Here is a 17272-nt window from a genome sequence, read left to right on the forward strand (position 1 = left end):
GTCAACTGGTAAAATACTATTTTTCTGAGCATCTGTTCTCATGCTACAGACCCTAACTTACAAGGAAACCAATCAAAACTTACTTTTTCTCCCACTTCTCTCTAGAAATCATTTCAGCTGTTTTCTCCCCAGCCTATGATGATCTTGATATTGACACAGAACCAAATGCACTAGTTCAGATACCTTAGTACATTTCTAAAGCAAGTAAACTTCTTCAGTTTGGATGGGTATGTTTTGGAAAATTGTATTCTTGCCCACAATTTTTTTTAAAGATTTTATTTATTTGAGAGAGAAGGAGAGACAGTGAAAGAGTACAAGCTGGGAGGAGAGGGAGAAGCAGGCTCCCCGCTGATCAGGGAGCCCGATGCAGGGCTCGATCCCAGGACTCTGGGATCATGACCTGAGCCAAAAGCAGACACCCAACCGAGTGAGCCACCCAGGCACCCCTCTTGCCCACAAATTTTATTAGGAGTTCATATGAACCCTGTAAGACCTCTGTTCTGTGGGCTGTGGATTATCACCTTGGGTACAGGGCTAATGCAGTGTTGGAGGATGCTGACCAACAGACCTGGAGGCCTGGCTTCTTAGAACAGCACTCCTGCTCATGTGAATGGCCAATAAATATTTCCTTGGATACGTCACTCCTGAGATGCAAGGTAAACTTAGGAAGCCACTAGATATTTCAGGATTCTTGCCAGGGAAAAGAGAACCTGGATAGATTCATGAACTGTGGTGTCTTTCTTCTAGATATAAAGAGTTTAATGAACATTCATCTAGTTTTTAGAATATATCTGTTAAGTCCTTCTTCACCTCTCTGCAAAGTCCCTTTCCACTGGTAGAAATTGTAACATGAATTATAAGAGTAGAGCAATAGATGTGGTTAGAATGTATAGTTGTTGCCTATTTTATTTAAATTGCTTATCCTGTTCACTGTTAGATATTTATAATGTTCTTGTTTTTGTTAGTTTGTTTATACTAACTTTTCTCTGGAAAGGTGTTCTTTGTTGTTTGATAATTTGTACTTTGAATTTTTTAATATTTTAAGAAATTTATTTTTGACATTATAAAATCAAACCAAACCAAAACAGACACTGTACATTATACAGCATTCCATTTATAGTTTTTAAATGTATGATTTTTATATATATTTATGAAATATGTATGTATTAATCATGAAAGGTAAATTCCAAATTTAGTAGTTCTTAATTCTGCAGTTTTCTAAAAGCGGTATTTTTAATTTTCTTGTTTTCTTTTCATCTCAATGAAAGTGTGTATTGTAAGATTATGATAGTATAAAGAGATGAAGATTACTCCATTTATTTTCAGCATCTGAGTGTACGACAGGCACTTACACACTTACCAAGTTAAAACTTTATAGACAGTAATGATAACCATAGAGATCTTTTGTTTTATTCTCATTTTTTGAGTAACTAGAAGGTAACTTAGATTAACATAATAATAATAAAAAAATAAAAATAAAAAGCAATGTTGGTAATAATAATAAAAAAAAGAAGGTAACTTAGAGATTGTGTAAACCCATTGATCTCATTTTACAGATAAACTATCCGAAGAATTTTGAGATTAAACTACTTAATGAAACACTTAGATAATAGATTTCATGTTATGAATCAGCTTAATTTTTTTCTCACAAAACATGTGACTGTCAGATGTTGAGGTCAAGCGTGGTTCTTTTAAAGAAAGAGTCCAAAGCCTATCTGAGCCAGAGCAAAGGCACTTAAGGGAGGTCATGATGATAGAATTTATGAAGCACATCTCTATCTGACTAAAAGCATCCACACAGACATTAGAGAGTGTTTTTTGTCCCATATATATCTTTTAATCATTATTTTGGTGGCTCTGACATCCCATGACCCACGTCAACGAGGACTATGGACTAGTGGGACCATTAATTGTTCCTTTCTGGCTCTAAGCAAGGAGAGATTTGCAATGTGTGATTCAGTATGGGAAGCCCATTGGTAAGATATCACATGGGCATCAGCATCCCTGTGAAGAGATTAGCCCCCTCCAGAGTACAGAGCTTACTTAGGTTGCCAGTGGTCTACATAGCCTATGAGTTGCAGCCTTGGTTGCCAAGCACCTCTTCCGTTGTCTAATACCCATCTCCCACTTCTGAGTAACTACTGCTGAGCTAAACAAGGGTATTCTGGGTCCAATGTGATGTTCTAATTCACCTTCCATTTTCACCCTCTCCCTTTCTACACGTGTGCATTAGGAGCAAGCCCTATCATTACCTTCCCTCCATTGCAAAAACATAAGCCATGAATATGGTATATAAAAAAAAAAATGTATTTAATAGAATATTTCGTAAGAGTGTAAACATAGCAACCATCCCCTACATAATTGAATATATGAAAACTATACCAAGCAAGTGGATATTTTCTGCATACACCTAGCACAACTAAGACCGTTGTACCATCCCTCAGCAGCAGTCTGACTTTCTGACATTTCTTTGGAATTAGGAAGATATGAGTTGTTTTCTGTTCCATGTGTCACATAGGGACTCTTCATTTCTCTATGCCTTAACACCCTCTCCTTTCCCTTTCCCTTTTATCCTCCATCTAGATCATCTCTAAACACCTTTCCTTTTCTTTCTCCCTGTGTTACTTGAAGTATCATCTGAAAGTGGCATAACTACATATTATAGTATCTTAGGACAGATTCAGTATTTTCTTAGCATAATGGTCATAATGATTTCCTCTTTTATGTTTGTAGTCTTAACAGGTTTTGAAACTAATAACAGATATGAAATTAAGAACAGCTTTGGACAGAGGATTTACTTTGCAGCAGAGGATACGGATTTCTGTACCCGAAATTGCTGTGGGGCTTCTAGGCCTTTTACCATGAGGATTCTTGATAATATGGGCCAAGAAGTTATAACTCTGGAGAGACCACTAAAGTGTGACAGCTGTTGTTTCCCTTGCTGCCTTCAGGAGGTCAGTGAGCAATTACCAGGGTCATTTGTAAAGTAGGTCAGCAAGGATTTTTATCCTTTCATTGAATTATGTAATCAAATGAGATTTAAAGGAAAATTGGTCCATAAGCTCTTAGTTTATACTTGAGAGTAAATTGTCCAAGAAGAAAGGCAGTGGAAAACAATGAACAGTTAGCCCCATGGCCATGAGTAGTGTGTCTCGTGAAGTTGAGATCAGAGATCTCAGGGATGAGGCTTCTTGATCTTTATGGAAAGCTAAGAAGGTAGGGCAAGTCCCTAACCTACAAGGAACATGAAAAGCCTGGCCAAAGCCAGAGCAGTGACACCATAGAGAGTATCCTAGAATATCCTACATGTGTTCATCCCACAGTTTGGGCCAACCTCGCAGAGGGGCCCTCTCTGAAAAATTTCAGTGCCTGTTTTTTTATATATCCATAGAAATTATGAATGTATTTGAGCCCCCTATAAGAGGTATACACTAGTTGTGAGTACCTTTAGCTCCATAAAGACCAGGTGTCTATTTCATTTACTTGGCAGCCCACTAATAGGGAATGTGGATCTCAGGGGAGATGCTGGGGCACAGAGAGTTTATAGGGAAGTTGATTTTTGCCTGTGTCTCCACTGGCCTGAGACCAGCCCTGCCGGGGCCACTCAGTCATTCCACAGAGGGAGCTGTGCTAGCCTGACAGACACAGTTACAAGCACATGAATATTTGAAATCTAATACTGTACATATTTTAAAAGGTTAACTGAAGTTATTCATGCTGAATTATTTATTTTCCATATCATTTAGGTTAGATATAGTAATATTTATCCAGGAATATCTGAGGAAAAACTGGGAGTTTGATGTAATATGCTCTACAATATAAAGTGTACATTAACATATATTACACTATTGTAAAAAACGGAGCTAGGAAGTCATTTACTGATGAGCACACTGAGGTACTTTCAAGGTCACCTAGCTAAGTGGCAGAGCCAAAATTCCAGGCTTCATTTTCTTTCCATTTTGGCACCATTGCTACTCATATTTAGTAACTGCACCATGACCAGAGCTGTGTTCCTACATCTAAACCACTGTTTTTAAAAAAAGTTAAGAAAAGAGTTCCTTAACAATTTAGACATTTTTCATAAATATGGAGATTAAAAAATGTACAAAGGCCAGTGGAGCAAAGCTTTAGTGGAGACGATGCATGCAGCCTGCCCAGGTTTGTACCTCATCTTTTCTTCTTTGTAGTTGGGAATCTGATACAAGTTAATTCACTTCTTTGCTCCTCAGTTACTTTATAAATAGGGATAATAGTACCAACCTTTTAGAGATGTGTTATGAATTAAGGTGCTTAAAACAGTGTCTGACACTTCAAAAGTATTCAATAAATGAGTTATTACTAGACATTATAATTATTATGATTTATATATATTCTCTTGCTTTTATAGATAGCAATCTATGCTCCTCCTGGTGTACCTATAGGTTATGTTATTCAGATCTGGCATCCATGCATGCCAAGGTTTACAATTCAAAATGAGAGGAGAGAGGATGTACTAAAAATTATTGCTCCATGTCTTCTATGCAGCTGTTGTGCAGATGTTGATTTTGAGGTAAGAGATGTGGTGATGTTTACAGGTCTTGCTTTCCTCGTAAGGGGTAATATAATTTGGGAGGATGTTACAAATAAATTTGTGTGTCCTGATATTTCAAGAGGAAGACAGTGTGCTTTTATGTTTAACTTTGGTCAGAGAGGTGATTAATGCTCTGATGAAGCATCAGTGTTGATTATACTAAATGGAATAAAAGAGAAGCAGAGTCTTGTGGTCAAATAAATAGATATAAGCAAAACATCCAACATTTGAACATGGTGGTGTCTATATGGACGCTCTGTATATTAACCATTTTAAATAAAATGTGAACCTCGTCATCTAAGTCTGATTGCCAAGGCATATGAATCCTTCCCTAGGCTGAAATACAGGCTGCCAGTGCTCTGGATTCTCTTCAGAAGTTCTGACATCTTCGAGTTCCTACAAAAAGCTCACTTATGCAAAGATAGTTTTAAGAAAGAGAGTAAGATATACTTCCCAATTATGCCTCTTTTTATCCTTGTGTTAAATTTGGTCACTGTAAACCACAATTTATCTGTGTATTTACTACATGGAGGAATTTCATTATAGCAGTTTTTCCATAGATGGCCTAGCCTCGTAGCTCAAATTATTTAGTTGCAAATGTATAAAAATAGGGAGATTTTATAACTTAATCTTGATCTCATGATTCTCTTGGAAAATCACAAAACATGTTAAGCTGGACCAACATTTCCACAAAAAGGGGCAAAAATCTAAAACTGAGCAGGGCTGCCCCCTTACGATAAGATGTGTGAAATCTGACACTGTCCCCTGACTTCCTACAGTTTTCCACTGTCCAGCTCCATTCTTGGTATTATCTGCCTGGCTTCTTTAATCATATGATTTCTAATTCCTCTGTTAGACCCTGGTTATATAAAAATGAATCCTTCCCCTCAGTGACTTCAGAGTCGAATGAGAGAGACAGGCAATTCTAAGAAAACACGTGATAGAGACTTTATAAAGACTCTTACAAAGTCATATACATAGTGTAAGGGGGGAATTGAGGGGATGTATACTATGCATGTATAAAGACTTTATAGTTTTTGTTTTGTTTTGTTTTGACAGAGAGAGAGCACAAGTAGGCAGAGAGGCAGGCAGAGGGAGAGGGAGAAGCAGGCCTCTCGCCGAGCAGGGAGCCCGATGCGGGGCTCGATCCCAGGACCCCGGGATCATGACCTGAGCCGAAGGCAGCCACTTAACTGACTGAGCCACCCACGTGCCCCAAGACTTTATAGTTTTTGTATAATAAAAGTTCTCTATGTAGGAGTTATCATTCCTATGAAAGAGCCAGAGGACTGAGAGGTAATTGTTCTTTCAGCGAATATTAATAGAATTTTTGCTGACATATACTTTATTTGTAGAAAATAAGTGAAAATACTCATGGAACAAGTGAAATTGGATTGTGAAACTTTTATATTTAATGCTAAGGAATTTAGAAATCTCCCAGCAACCCTTCTCAGTGGATGCCTTAAAGCATCCATTGTATGTAATGAATTAACTACTCTCCTGTGCATCTAGAATGGTGCTAACTGGGTAACATCTTTGAGGGAGCTGAGAAAGTGGTCCCTTGAATCATTTTCTGTAGGCTAGGTAATGAAAAGTTTGGAAGCAGGAATTATCAGTACGAGGAGCCACTATGGAACATGGACTCCGTCATAGTGTCCATGGTATGGAAACAGAATAGAAAAGAGACAATGGCCTGAACGAAACAGGAGCAGGAACCATCCTAAAGGGAGAAATAATTCGGAGACATTTCATAAGTATACCAAGTGGGACTGATTCATGGCTTTGATGTCAGCTGAGCATGAAAGAAAATTTGGAGATGATTCTGATTCATATTGTTCTAATATCTGATGTTTAAGAAGCTCAATGAGGGGCGCCTGGGTGGCTCAGTCGGTTAAGCATCCAACTCTTGATTTCTGCTCAGGTCATGATCTCAGGGTCGTGAGACTGAGCCCTGCAATGGGCTCCATACTGGGCATGGAGCCTGCTTAAGATTCTCTCTCCCCCTCTCCCTGCCCCCTCCCCTGCCCCTGCTCTCTCAATCCCTCCCTCTCTCTCTCTCAAAAAAAAAAAAAAGAAGAAGAAGAAGAAGCTGAATGGATAATGATGCCATTAGCCAGGTTAACAAACTTGGAGAAGAAACAGTTGATTTGTGAGAACCTCATAATTTGTATTTGAGTTATGTTGGATTTTTGGTATGTAGAGAAAAAGTTTGGGATATGTTCAGCATATAGATGGTAGTTGAAGCCATGAGATTGTCCCAAGGGTGAGTAGAAGAAAGACAACTAGACTTTTTATCCCATGGAGGCAATAAGGGAATCTGTCTCCTTCCAGGACTTTTGGTAGGGGAAAAAAAAAAACAACTATGAAACTGCTAATACATTATAGTCCCCTCTATGAGTCTGAAGTCTGAATTCATACCACTGTTATGAATGAGGAACGTCATAACATAGAAATTGATCCTGAGTGGTGATGACAGATGACAGAATTAAATGCAAAAGCACACTAGAAAGAGATCACCAAAGATTGATTACCAAAACACTCTCTGTTCCTATAGAAAAAGCTGATATTCACAAGAACAGATCAAAAATTACATAATGTTCTAAGAATTAATTCACCACCAACAAACTGCATATAATACAACAGTCTGCAATCAATCATATAAGAAATATCTAAATAAACATTAAAGAGGCTAAAGAAGAAACAAAAAAAGGTCATAAGGGGAAAATGAGACTATTTGAAAAAGGACCGGAGGATCTGAAAACAAGCCAAATAGAAATTCCAGAAATAAGGAACACTCATTGATGAAATCTCATTGGAAGGGTTGAGCTGAAAATTAGATACAGGTGAAGAGGGAATTAATGAACTGGATGATCTATATGAGGAAAATAAATAGGAGGGTGGGAAAAGATAAATTTGAAGGGACCAAAAAAATTTAAAGGATTGTGAAAGCTAGAAGAAACTACTCTCGCATGTGCCAAAGAGAAGTCACAGAAAAAGAGAATACAGAGAATGTGCCAAGATAATATTCAAAGAGATAAATGGATAAAATCATGCAGACTTAATGCCATGGTTTCTCAGATTCAAAAAGTACAAGGAGTTTTGAGTTAGAAGAAGAAATGACACCCAGATACAACTTGAACTGCAAACTTCAAACTAAAAAGGGAAATTGAAAATCAGCAAGTGGGAGGGGGGAAGGTTATCTCTAATATGTAATTCCCTGACCATTAGGGATTATGAACATTTTACTCTAACTTGACTGGCTACTTGTGTTTGCTCTCTTTGAATTGTCTATTCATATCTATTGCCTGTATTTTTATTGGGTTGTTTACTTTTTTCTTGTCAATTTATAAATGTAATTTGTATGTTGAAGACATTGACCCTGCATCTGTCCTCTGATCTGCAAATAGTTTCCACAAATCTACCCTTTCTTTGTGGAACTTATATATATGTATTTATTTATATTTTTATATTTATATACAAATATGTGTCATATATGGTCGCATATATCTATTTTAATATATTCTCATTCTCCTGTCTTTATTATGAAGTTATCCCCAACTTTATATTTTATTTACTCCTTTTTTAATCTTTTTATATTTAAATCTTTAACTTACCAGGAATTTTATTTGTAGAAGATAGGATCAAACATTGTTTTCCTTCAGATGGCTAGACAGCTGTGTCATCACAATTTATTAAGTATTCATTCCTTGCTGAATTGAAATACTGTACATTAAATTCCCATAAATAATGGAATCTATTTCTAGATTCTCCTCTGTTTCATTGATCTAATTATCTGTTCTTACAACAGTGCCTTATGATTCAATTATGGCAACTTAATGATGTATTCTATATCTGGTCATAGCCAAACAGCCACTTATATTCTTCTTTATCATATTTTTTGCTACTATCATATTTTTCCTTTCCTGTGAATATTAAGGCAGTTTTTCAAAAGTTAGAATCCTGGGGCGCCTGGGTGGCTCAGTTGGTTAGGCAACTGCCTTCGGCTCAGGTCATGATCCCGGAGTCCCGGGATCGAGTCCCACATCGGGCTCCCTGCTCAGCAGGGAGTCTGCTTCTCCCTCTAACCCTCCTCCCTCTCATGCTGTCTCTCATTCTCTCTCTCTCAAATAAATAAATAAAATCTTTAAAAAAAAAAGTTAGAATCCTATTAGTATTGTATTAAATCTGTATACTATTTTTTAAAAATTAGCATTTTTATGATGCTAAATCTGTCTCATCCCAGAAATGTTATATCTTTTTATTCATTCATATCTAATTTTATATTCTTCATAAGATCAAATGGGTTTCTTTATATAGAACCTCTATCTTTTTTGTTAAAAATTTCCTAAGTAATTTATAGGCATTATCACTATTAAGAAGGAATATAGATGTATTAGGTACTTATTCTTAATATTGAAAAAGGCTATTTTTTTACCTTTTATCCAGTCTTCTGACTAGATTCTAGTATTTAACTTAAGAAACATTTTTGCTTATTTATACTTGTTTTTTCTAGTTAAAAATTACAGAGCAAAGTGAAATCATTTTAACTTCTCATGTTTATTTACCAATTAGCTCATTTTCTTTTCTAGTCTACTTCAGTGGCAAAACTGAATAGTAATGCCAATTGTGAGAATACCTGCCAAGTTGATGCCTTCAATTGAAATGTTTCACAATTTAAAAAGACATTGACTATTATTTTTCATATTGTTTTTCTAGTCCTATTTTACCTAGAGTAGGAATTAGCAAAAAAAAAAAAGATGAGATAGAAAACATTTTAGACTTTATGGGTCATATGGTCATTGTGTGCAACTATTCAAGTCTGTCATTGTAGCATGAAAATAGTTACAGACAATATATAAACACTGCATATAACTGTGTCCTATTATGACTTTTTTACAAAAAAGGTGGCTAAGCTAGATTTGGCCCACTGATCATTGTTTGCTGACCCCTGACCTAGATTTTTATTAAGAATTGATACCTAAGTATCTAAAAGCAGGGTATCAGGGCGCCTGGGTGGCTCAGTTGGTTAAGCGACTGCCTTCGGCTCAGGTCATGATCCTGGAGTCCCGGGATTGAGTCCCGCATCGGGCTCCCTGCTCAGCAGGGAGTCTGCTTCTCCCTCTGACCTTCCTCCCTTTCATGCTCTCTGTCTCTCATTCTCTCTCTCAAATAAATAAATAAAATCTTTAAAAAAAATTTAAAAAAAAATAAAAGCAGGGTATCAGAGTGGTCATGTTTATAGATTCTGGAACAGAGTGCCTGGGTTTGAAATCCTCCCCACGACTCCTTAAATGTGAACTTAGACAAATTATTTAACCTCTACTTGCCTCAGTTTTTCCATACGAAAACTGTGTTTAATAATAGTACATATTTTGTAAAGATACTGTGAGGGGGGAAAAATCACCTGATACTTATAAAGCATTTATATGTTACACATATGCTAAATGTTATATAAATGCTTAATTAGCTAATAAATAAAATACTTTTTCAGCATCTGATATACCAATATGTTTTGAATTACATGATGTCCTAGCATTATACAATTTATTACACTATATTCTTCTGATACTTACCTAGGTTCTATGTACTAATGTTCTATTTGAATTTTTTGCATTTATATTTATAAGATGAGCCTATAGATTTATTTTTAGAATACCACTATCAATTATCAGTATAAATGTATAGGTATATAATATTAGTTTATTATTTCTAGAAGTTGCAATCATTTTATTGTATAAATTTTCCATTTTTAAATACCTAGAATTTAGCTAAAAATTACCTAATCCTATTTACTTTCCAGTTATAAATCATTATTCACATTTCTGAGCCTTTTCATAAAAAATTACATGTTCTACTTACATAAATTTTGGTAAATTTTTAAATTTCTTACTATAGGAATAAAAAGGAGAAAAGTCAATATTGGTTAAATCTAGTGGTAGGATTATGGTGGCTTATAAATTATCTTTTGTATATTTCATTTTAAAAATACTTCAGAAATTAAAAATGACTAAATTTAAAAATAAATATAAGATTTTATTACTAGTTTCAAATGCTGAGGACAGCTATTAATGTATAAAACACAGGGGCGCCTGGGTGGTGCAATTGGTTAAGTATCTGACTCTTGGTTTCAGCTCAGGTCATGATCTCAGGGTCCTGGGATCCAGCCCCGTGTCAGGCTCTGTGCTCAGTGTGGAGTCTGCTTGAGATTCTCTCTCCCTCTCCTTCTACCCCTCCCACTTACGCTCTCTCTTTCAAATAAATAAATAAATCTTTAAAAGCAAACAAACAAAAAACACAGGTATGCAAGAGGAATTTGTATTAGTCTGTTCAGCCACAATAATGTTGCATAACAAATAACCCCTAAAGCTCAGTGGCTTAAAACTACAGGTATTTATTCTCATGCTAATGGATATGCAGGTCAGTTGTGTCTCAGGGAATATACCCAGGCACAAGCTAGATGGCTCTGATTTGGGCTGTAAGTTGGCCTCAGGTCTACTCCAGGTTATTCATTCTGGAGCTGTAGCAAATGCAGCTACCTGGATCATGTATTTCTAGTGGCTGATCACTGGAGAGCAAGAGCCAGGCCAAACTACTTAACCATGTTTGAGGCCTCTGCTCATGTCACATCTACTAACATTCCATTAGTCAAGCAAGTCATATGGCCAACCCTAAATATCAGTGTACAGGGACATATACTGGGCCTTCAATTGGTGGGGGAGGGTAGTGCATGAATATTTGCTGAACAGTAATCTATGCTATCACAGTCAAGTTAGAAGTTTATTTCAGATTTGTAAAGAACCCATCCACCCATGCCAAAATAAAATGAGTCAGCTCTTTTTAATTTCCCCGCATTTTTTTAAAGATTTTATTTATTTGTCAGAGAGAGAGAGAGCACAAGCAAGGGGAGCAACAGAGGGAGAGGGAGAAGTAGGCTCCCGCTGAGAATGGAGCCCGATGTGGGACTCAATCCCAGGACTCTGGGATTGTGACCTGAGCCAAAGGCAGACACTTAACTGAGCCACCCAGGTGCCCCTAGTTTTCCCACATTTATTTTGCTGTTCTCAACCTGAGCTAGGGCTTCTGTGGGTGTTGCTAGCACTTGTGGTACCTTGTGCACATTTGAAAAGGACACTTCTCTTCCTGGTTTGACATAATTCTGCATGCACATACCATGATAAGTGTGGGATAGCCCACACTTAAGATGGCCCTGGGCTTTCCTCAGGCAGAATTGTAAAATTAGAAAATTTTACTTTGGAGCTCTTTTTATTATCTGTCTTTTTTTTTTTTTTTTTAAGATTTTATTTATTTATTTGAGACAGAGAGAATGAGAGACAGAGAGCATGAGAGGGGGGAGGGTCAGAGGGAGAAGCAGACTCCCTGCCGAGCAGGGAGCCTGATGCGGGACTCGATCCAGGGACTCCAGGTTCATGACCTGAGCCGAAAGCAGTCGCTTAACCAACTGAGCCACCCAGGCGCCCCTATCATCTGTCCTTTTTGTTGTTCACTGTCTATCCACCCCACTGTTCAGTCTTACCCCAACTCTTGACCTGTGGCATCCCATCAAGTTACTTATTGGTTATTTTCCTTTACTCAAAACTGCCAGTCTTCTTTTCCAGGCTCTTTGCATTTCATATTTTCCTACTGATGGTGGTAATGACTCCCATCACATTTAAACACTCAACTTATGTAAACTCTCTGTGCTTCTCTTACAGCATGGGGGATTAATTTAATACCTTCCTGATGGCTTCTAGAAATTTCACCAAAGAAACGTTTTATATTTGTATCTTTTTCTGCTTAAATTTTGTTTTAGATCAACTCAATTCATCAATTACTGTCTTAATGTAGAATAGAAAATGTTAAATATTTAAGCAAAACTACTTTCATGTTAAGTTCTCTGAAACAAAGAAACAGGTTTCTTTTTTCATGCATCTAAAAGTAGATACAAGAATCTATATGCATTTAACGAGTGATATAATGTTCATAGTTAAGAATTGCACATAATTTTGATAGAGTGATATTTCACTTTATTTCAACTTTTAGTTTGTTACTAGTTTTCTAGAATTCATTAAGAATTTTTTTTTTTTTCATTTTAGATTAAATCTCTTGATGAAGAAAATGTGGTTGGAAAGATTTCCAAGCAGTGGACTGGTTTCATGAGAGAAGCATTTACAGATGCTGATAACTTTGGCATCCAGTTCCCTTTAGACCTTGATGTGAAAATGAAAGCTGTGATGCTCGGTGCATGTTTCCTCATTGTGAGTCTATTCTTGCTAATCTTGGGTTTAGATGGTTTTTCTAGTATCATTCTGAAATGATTTAGTAAGTTGTACATTTTTAAATGACCTTGTTAAATTTATAGGTTTTATTCCAAGGGGGCCCCTTTTAATTCTAGCTCTGAAATTTCATTATCTCCTGGTATTCTGGGTTTGCAGGTGACTAGTTTCTCTGGAGAGTCTATGCAGTTTCATTTGGTAACAGGAGGACCTCATGTGTTAAGGAGGGGCCCTGGTCTTTGGGGTTTTTATTTAAAAATTGAACTCAGTACTGTGAAAAAGAGTTTGAATTTGGGCTTACATGGAATAGACTCAGTAAAACAAGATTTTGTCCTGATTCATTATTAAATTAAATCATCTAATACAGGAGTGCAAACTGCAATAAGAGTAAACATCCAATCAAGCCATTAAGTAGAACTGCCATTTGAAAGGAATTATGTGGGATAGAGCTGTGATTCTGAACTTATCTTCACATTTAATCAACCAGGGAACTTTAAAAAACCACAAGGATCAGGATGTACCCCAGTTTAACTAAATTAGAGGCTCAGAATTAGAAGTTTGTATAGTTCCCCAGGTGACTCCATATGCAGCCAAAATCAAGGACTCCTGGGACAGAGCAAGAGTATCCAACCCTAGCTGCTCAGTAGAAACACCTGGATAGCTATCACATTCCCTTTGTCAAGACTGCATCCAGATAGTAAATCAAAATACCTGAAGTGGGACCAAGCCTGCAAGCTGTTTAGAGCATCAGGTGATTCCAATATGCAAGGAAGGTTGGAGCCACTAGATGAACATCTTAAACACTGACATGGGGATGCAATGCCAAAAACACTAAAAAGTGAGAAAATATACAGAAAAAGAATCCAGTTACTTCAACAAATAAGTGTCAGTAAAATGAAAAGATAAAAATTATATAAAAAGAGGGGCGCCTGGGTGGCTCAGTTGGTTAAGCGACTGCCTTCGGCTCAGGTCATGATCCTGGAGTCCCGGGATCGAGTCCCGCATCGGGCTCCCTGCTCGGCAGGGAGCCTGCTTCTGCCTCTGACCCTCCCCCCTCTCATGTGCTCTCTCTCTCTCATTCTCTCTCTCAAATAAAATAAAATCTTTTTAAAAAATTATATAAAAAGAGAGAGAAACTTAAGCAATCTCAACTTAATGCAATTTATAGACGGTATTTAGATACTGATTTGAACAAATGAATACAAAAAGACATTTAGAAGGAATTCAGAGAAATTTGAACATTGGCTATTTGATGATATTAATAGAGTATTATTTTTTAAAAATATGCTAATGGTATTGAGCTTATATAAAAACAAGAGTCCAAATTTTTAGGGGCACACACTAAAGTTGAATTTCAGCATAAAATGGTATGATATCACAGATTTGCTTTTAAATAATGAGGGTCAGGGCAGGGGGATTTAGGAGATAGAGTAATTAATGAACCAAGATTGGTCATGTTAATAATTATTAAAACTTGGTGAGTGGCCATTAGGATTTTATTTTGCTACTCTATCTAATTTGGGATAGGCTCGATGTTTTCTGTATAAAGTTTTAAATATAACCACAGTTCGGTTTAAAATCTGTGTTTTCACTGTTTATTTCACGTGAAAAGTAAAATTAAATTTAACCTTAGGAAACTGTTTGACCAGAGGTACACACACAATAACTGAAGATATGGTGTATAAAGGGAAGAGAGGACAGTCTGGGGTGTTTGGATAGATGAGAAATGGGGTTGGGAGTTGTGGTGGGGTTATTAGGAAATGACTGTGGTGTACATTGGGCCTCTTCTAAAGGACTTTTAAAGATTGGACAACTTCTTGTAGATGTGGGGAAGATAGTGAAAATTGTTTAGTTAATTGGTTGGTTTTAAACTAGGTATAAATAAAAAGCTATAAATCCAAATCTCAGAAAGATAAATCCTGGTGACTATGTAAGAAATGGATTGATGAGAGGTAAAATTAACAACAGTGCACTTGCAAGTGAATGATGATAAGGATTAAATTATTTCTGTGTGAAAAGATAAAGGAAAATGATAGATGTGAGAGAAAATCCATAGGATTTGATGAAAGTCATAGGGAAGGGGGTCTGATTAGACACTGATGTAGTGAGACAAGTTGGGGAACACAGTGGACAAGTTTGCGAGAGAAATCATAAAACTGGGCCAAAAAAATCTAAGATGCATGCTACCTCTAAGATGGCTGTCATTCTCCTGAGAAAATCTGAAAGTTGTACATTGAATTCCAGTCTTAAGAAAAGTTGTATTACTAGAGAAGGAGTACAAAAAGTTAAGGAAGAAAGATCAAAAATAGGAATATTCTGAGTGGCATGAGAAAAAGTGAAATTTAGAAAAATTACCAGAGAATAAATTAAATTCATGCAGGTTATCAGTAAGTGAATAGAATTACAGGATTTACATGTTATTATATTTGAAAGCTATCAACTTTTCCCAGATGTTCCCTGCTTTGTTGCTGAAAACTCATTTCTGTATTTTTGTTTTTATCTAGGACTTCATGTTTTTTGAAAAGGGTGGAGACGGAAAATAAAAGGAGTGTGGTAGTGGATTAATGAAAGTCTCCTCAGAAAGTTTGAAGTCTGTGTATTGATTAGGACTATGTAAAAGAAAAGCTCACTGTTTTTTTTTTCTTTATTGAAATGACTTATAGCATATGTGAATTATATGTGAAAATGACTTTTCAAATTATGAGTTTATTTTCTATATCACTTACTTAAAAAACGTTTTTATGCATTTCTTTTATGTCATACATCTTCTTTTTCTTTATGTATTTTGGAGAAAGGACATGGGAATTTTTACATTCAATCATGAAACTTCCCATGGTAAATTGTTTTGAACTGTAATCTCTTTTATTTTCAATTTTTAGAGAAAATTATTTAAAGCCTTATCAAAGTAATTTTAATATAAAAAGTTACATTTTATTAAATATAGTTCCAATTTACTTCACATGTGTAACAACTGTTACTTTGCAAATACCATATATTCACATAAGTTAAAAATCAATATAATTTCAGTTTCCTTTACAATGTCAAAATAATACTTAATATTCATATTACCAAGGAACATAAAATGTGTATTTTTTTGTTCAGCAAATTACAGTATATTTAATTTCTTTTATAAGCTAATCTGCTACTATAAAAAGATTTTTGTATTGACAAGACAATATTATTGATGTTTTAATGATTTCCAATGAAAAAGATATGTCCTAAAGAAGAACACATTTAAAGACTCACTATGAAACTGGAACATTGTTGTAATTTTTGAAGGAATTATTTACACATGGAATGAATGGTTAGCTCCTGTATTCATTTTATCATTCATAGAGCATAATAGTTATGAGGTCACTCAGGTATTAAATAGAACATATATATTCATCTGAGTAGAAACTTCAGTAATGGTCTGCTGGATTATTTACACCAACAATCAAATAACTGATTTAAAAATTATTCATACATTTCTTTGCATATTTGATTTTTATTTTTAAATAAACTGTGAATAGTCAATTTAGATGGTATTCTGAACATTACACATTTACCACCTGTTCCCTTTCAGATCTCCTTTAAAAGTAGCAAACGCATATGATGATCTTTATTAAAATCCATACCAGTGCTGTAAAGTAATATTTCTGTCAGAAATTTAAAGGAATTTTTATACTCTATTTTGTAGGAAAGAGTATACGTCTAACTCACAATTTAACTAATGCAAAGAAAAAGTGTGTTTAGGAAATAAGGACTTGGGGGGAGAGACTCCCGTTCATCTTTAGCAGAACTCCAGCAACACCACTAGCTCCTAGTGTTGAGAACATTGGGATGGCAGGGGAGCTACAGGGAAAGTGACAACCTTTCATTAGCCCAGACAGCCGGCCCCCCATGCCAGATTCCAATAATGAGGTGTAACTGAGACACTCGTGTTGAGTTTACAGTTGGTACAGACAGCATGCCAGATAAAATGAAGGTATATTCATTGCTGTTTCTTAGTGGCTACATCTTACTTTCATTTTCCCTCTGCTCTCCTACTCCTCCTCCCCGTTCTTTGCATAAGATTCAGGAACTCTAGTTAAGCAAAATAAAACTACAACTGATCTAGGGGGGTGGAGCAAGATGGTGGAGGAGTAGGAGACTTGGATTTCGTCTGGTCTCAGGAATTCAGCTGGATAGGGATCAAACCATTCTGAACACCTACAAACTCAAAAGGAGATCAAAGAAAAGAATAGCAACAACTCTCTGAACAGAAAAGCAACCACTTTCTGGAAGGTAGGATGTGCGGAGAAGTGAATCCGAGGCGTTATTCGGGAGGATAGCGGGGGACGGGGCCTCAGTCAGCCGCTTCTGGCAAGTGATAGAGCCGTGGAGCACAAAATCGGAACTTGTAGAAGTCTGCTCCGCTGAGGGACGTTGCTCCAGTGGCTAAGCAGGG

The 17272-nt window shown here is 36.3% G+C and overlaps 1 protein-coding gene across 3 annotated transcripts in view; it reads left to right on the top strand.

Moving 5' to 3' along the window:
• The window catches only part of PLSCR1 (phospholipid scramblase 1), a 29680-nt gene extending 13769 nt beyond the window's left edge, over positions 1-15911 (top strand). For 2 of the 3 annotated variants that reach the window (XM_064586676.1, XM_045903613.3), the window contains 4 exons: positions 2734-2954; positions 4388-4549; positions 12664-12825; positions 15348-15911. In XM_064586676.1, the coding sequence (XP_064442746.1) occupies positions 2734-2954; positions 4388-4549; positions 12664-12825; positions 15348-15386 (584 nt within the window). In that variant the 3' untranslated portion in view covers positions 15387-15911. The remainder of the gene's footprint in view (positions 1-2733; positions 2955-4387; positions 4550-12663; positions 12826-15347) is intronic. The other variant, XM_045903614.3, reaches the window with a different exon arrangement.
• Positions 15912-17272: the final 1361 nt, after the last annotated feature.

The sequence above is a fragment of the Mirounga angustirostris genome, unplaced genomic scaffold, assembly GCF_029215605.1.
Source record: "Mirounga angustirostris isolate CCGP_5_RB_7025 unplaced genomic scaffold, mMirAng1.0.hap1 SCAF_1, whole genome shotgun sequence".
Taxonomy (NCBI): domain Eukaryota; kingdom Metazoa; phylum Chordata; class Mammalia; order Carnivora; family Phocidae; genus Mirounga; species Mirounga angustirostris.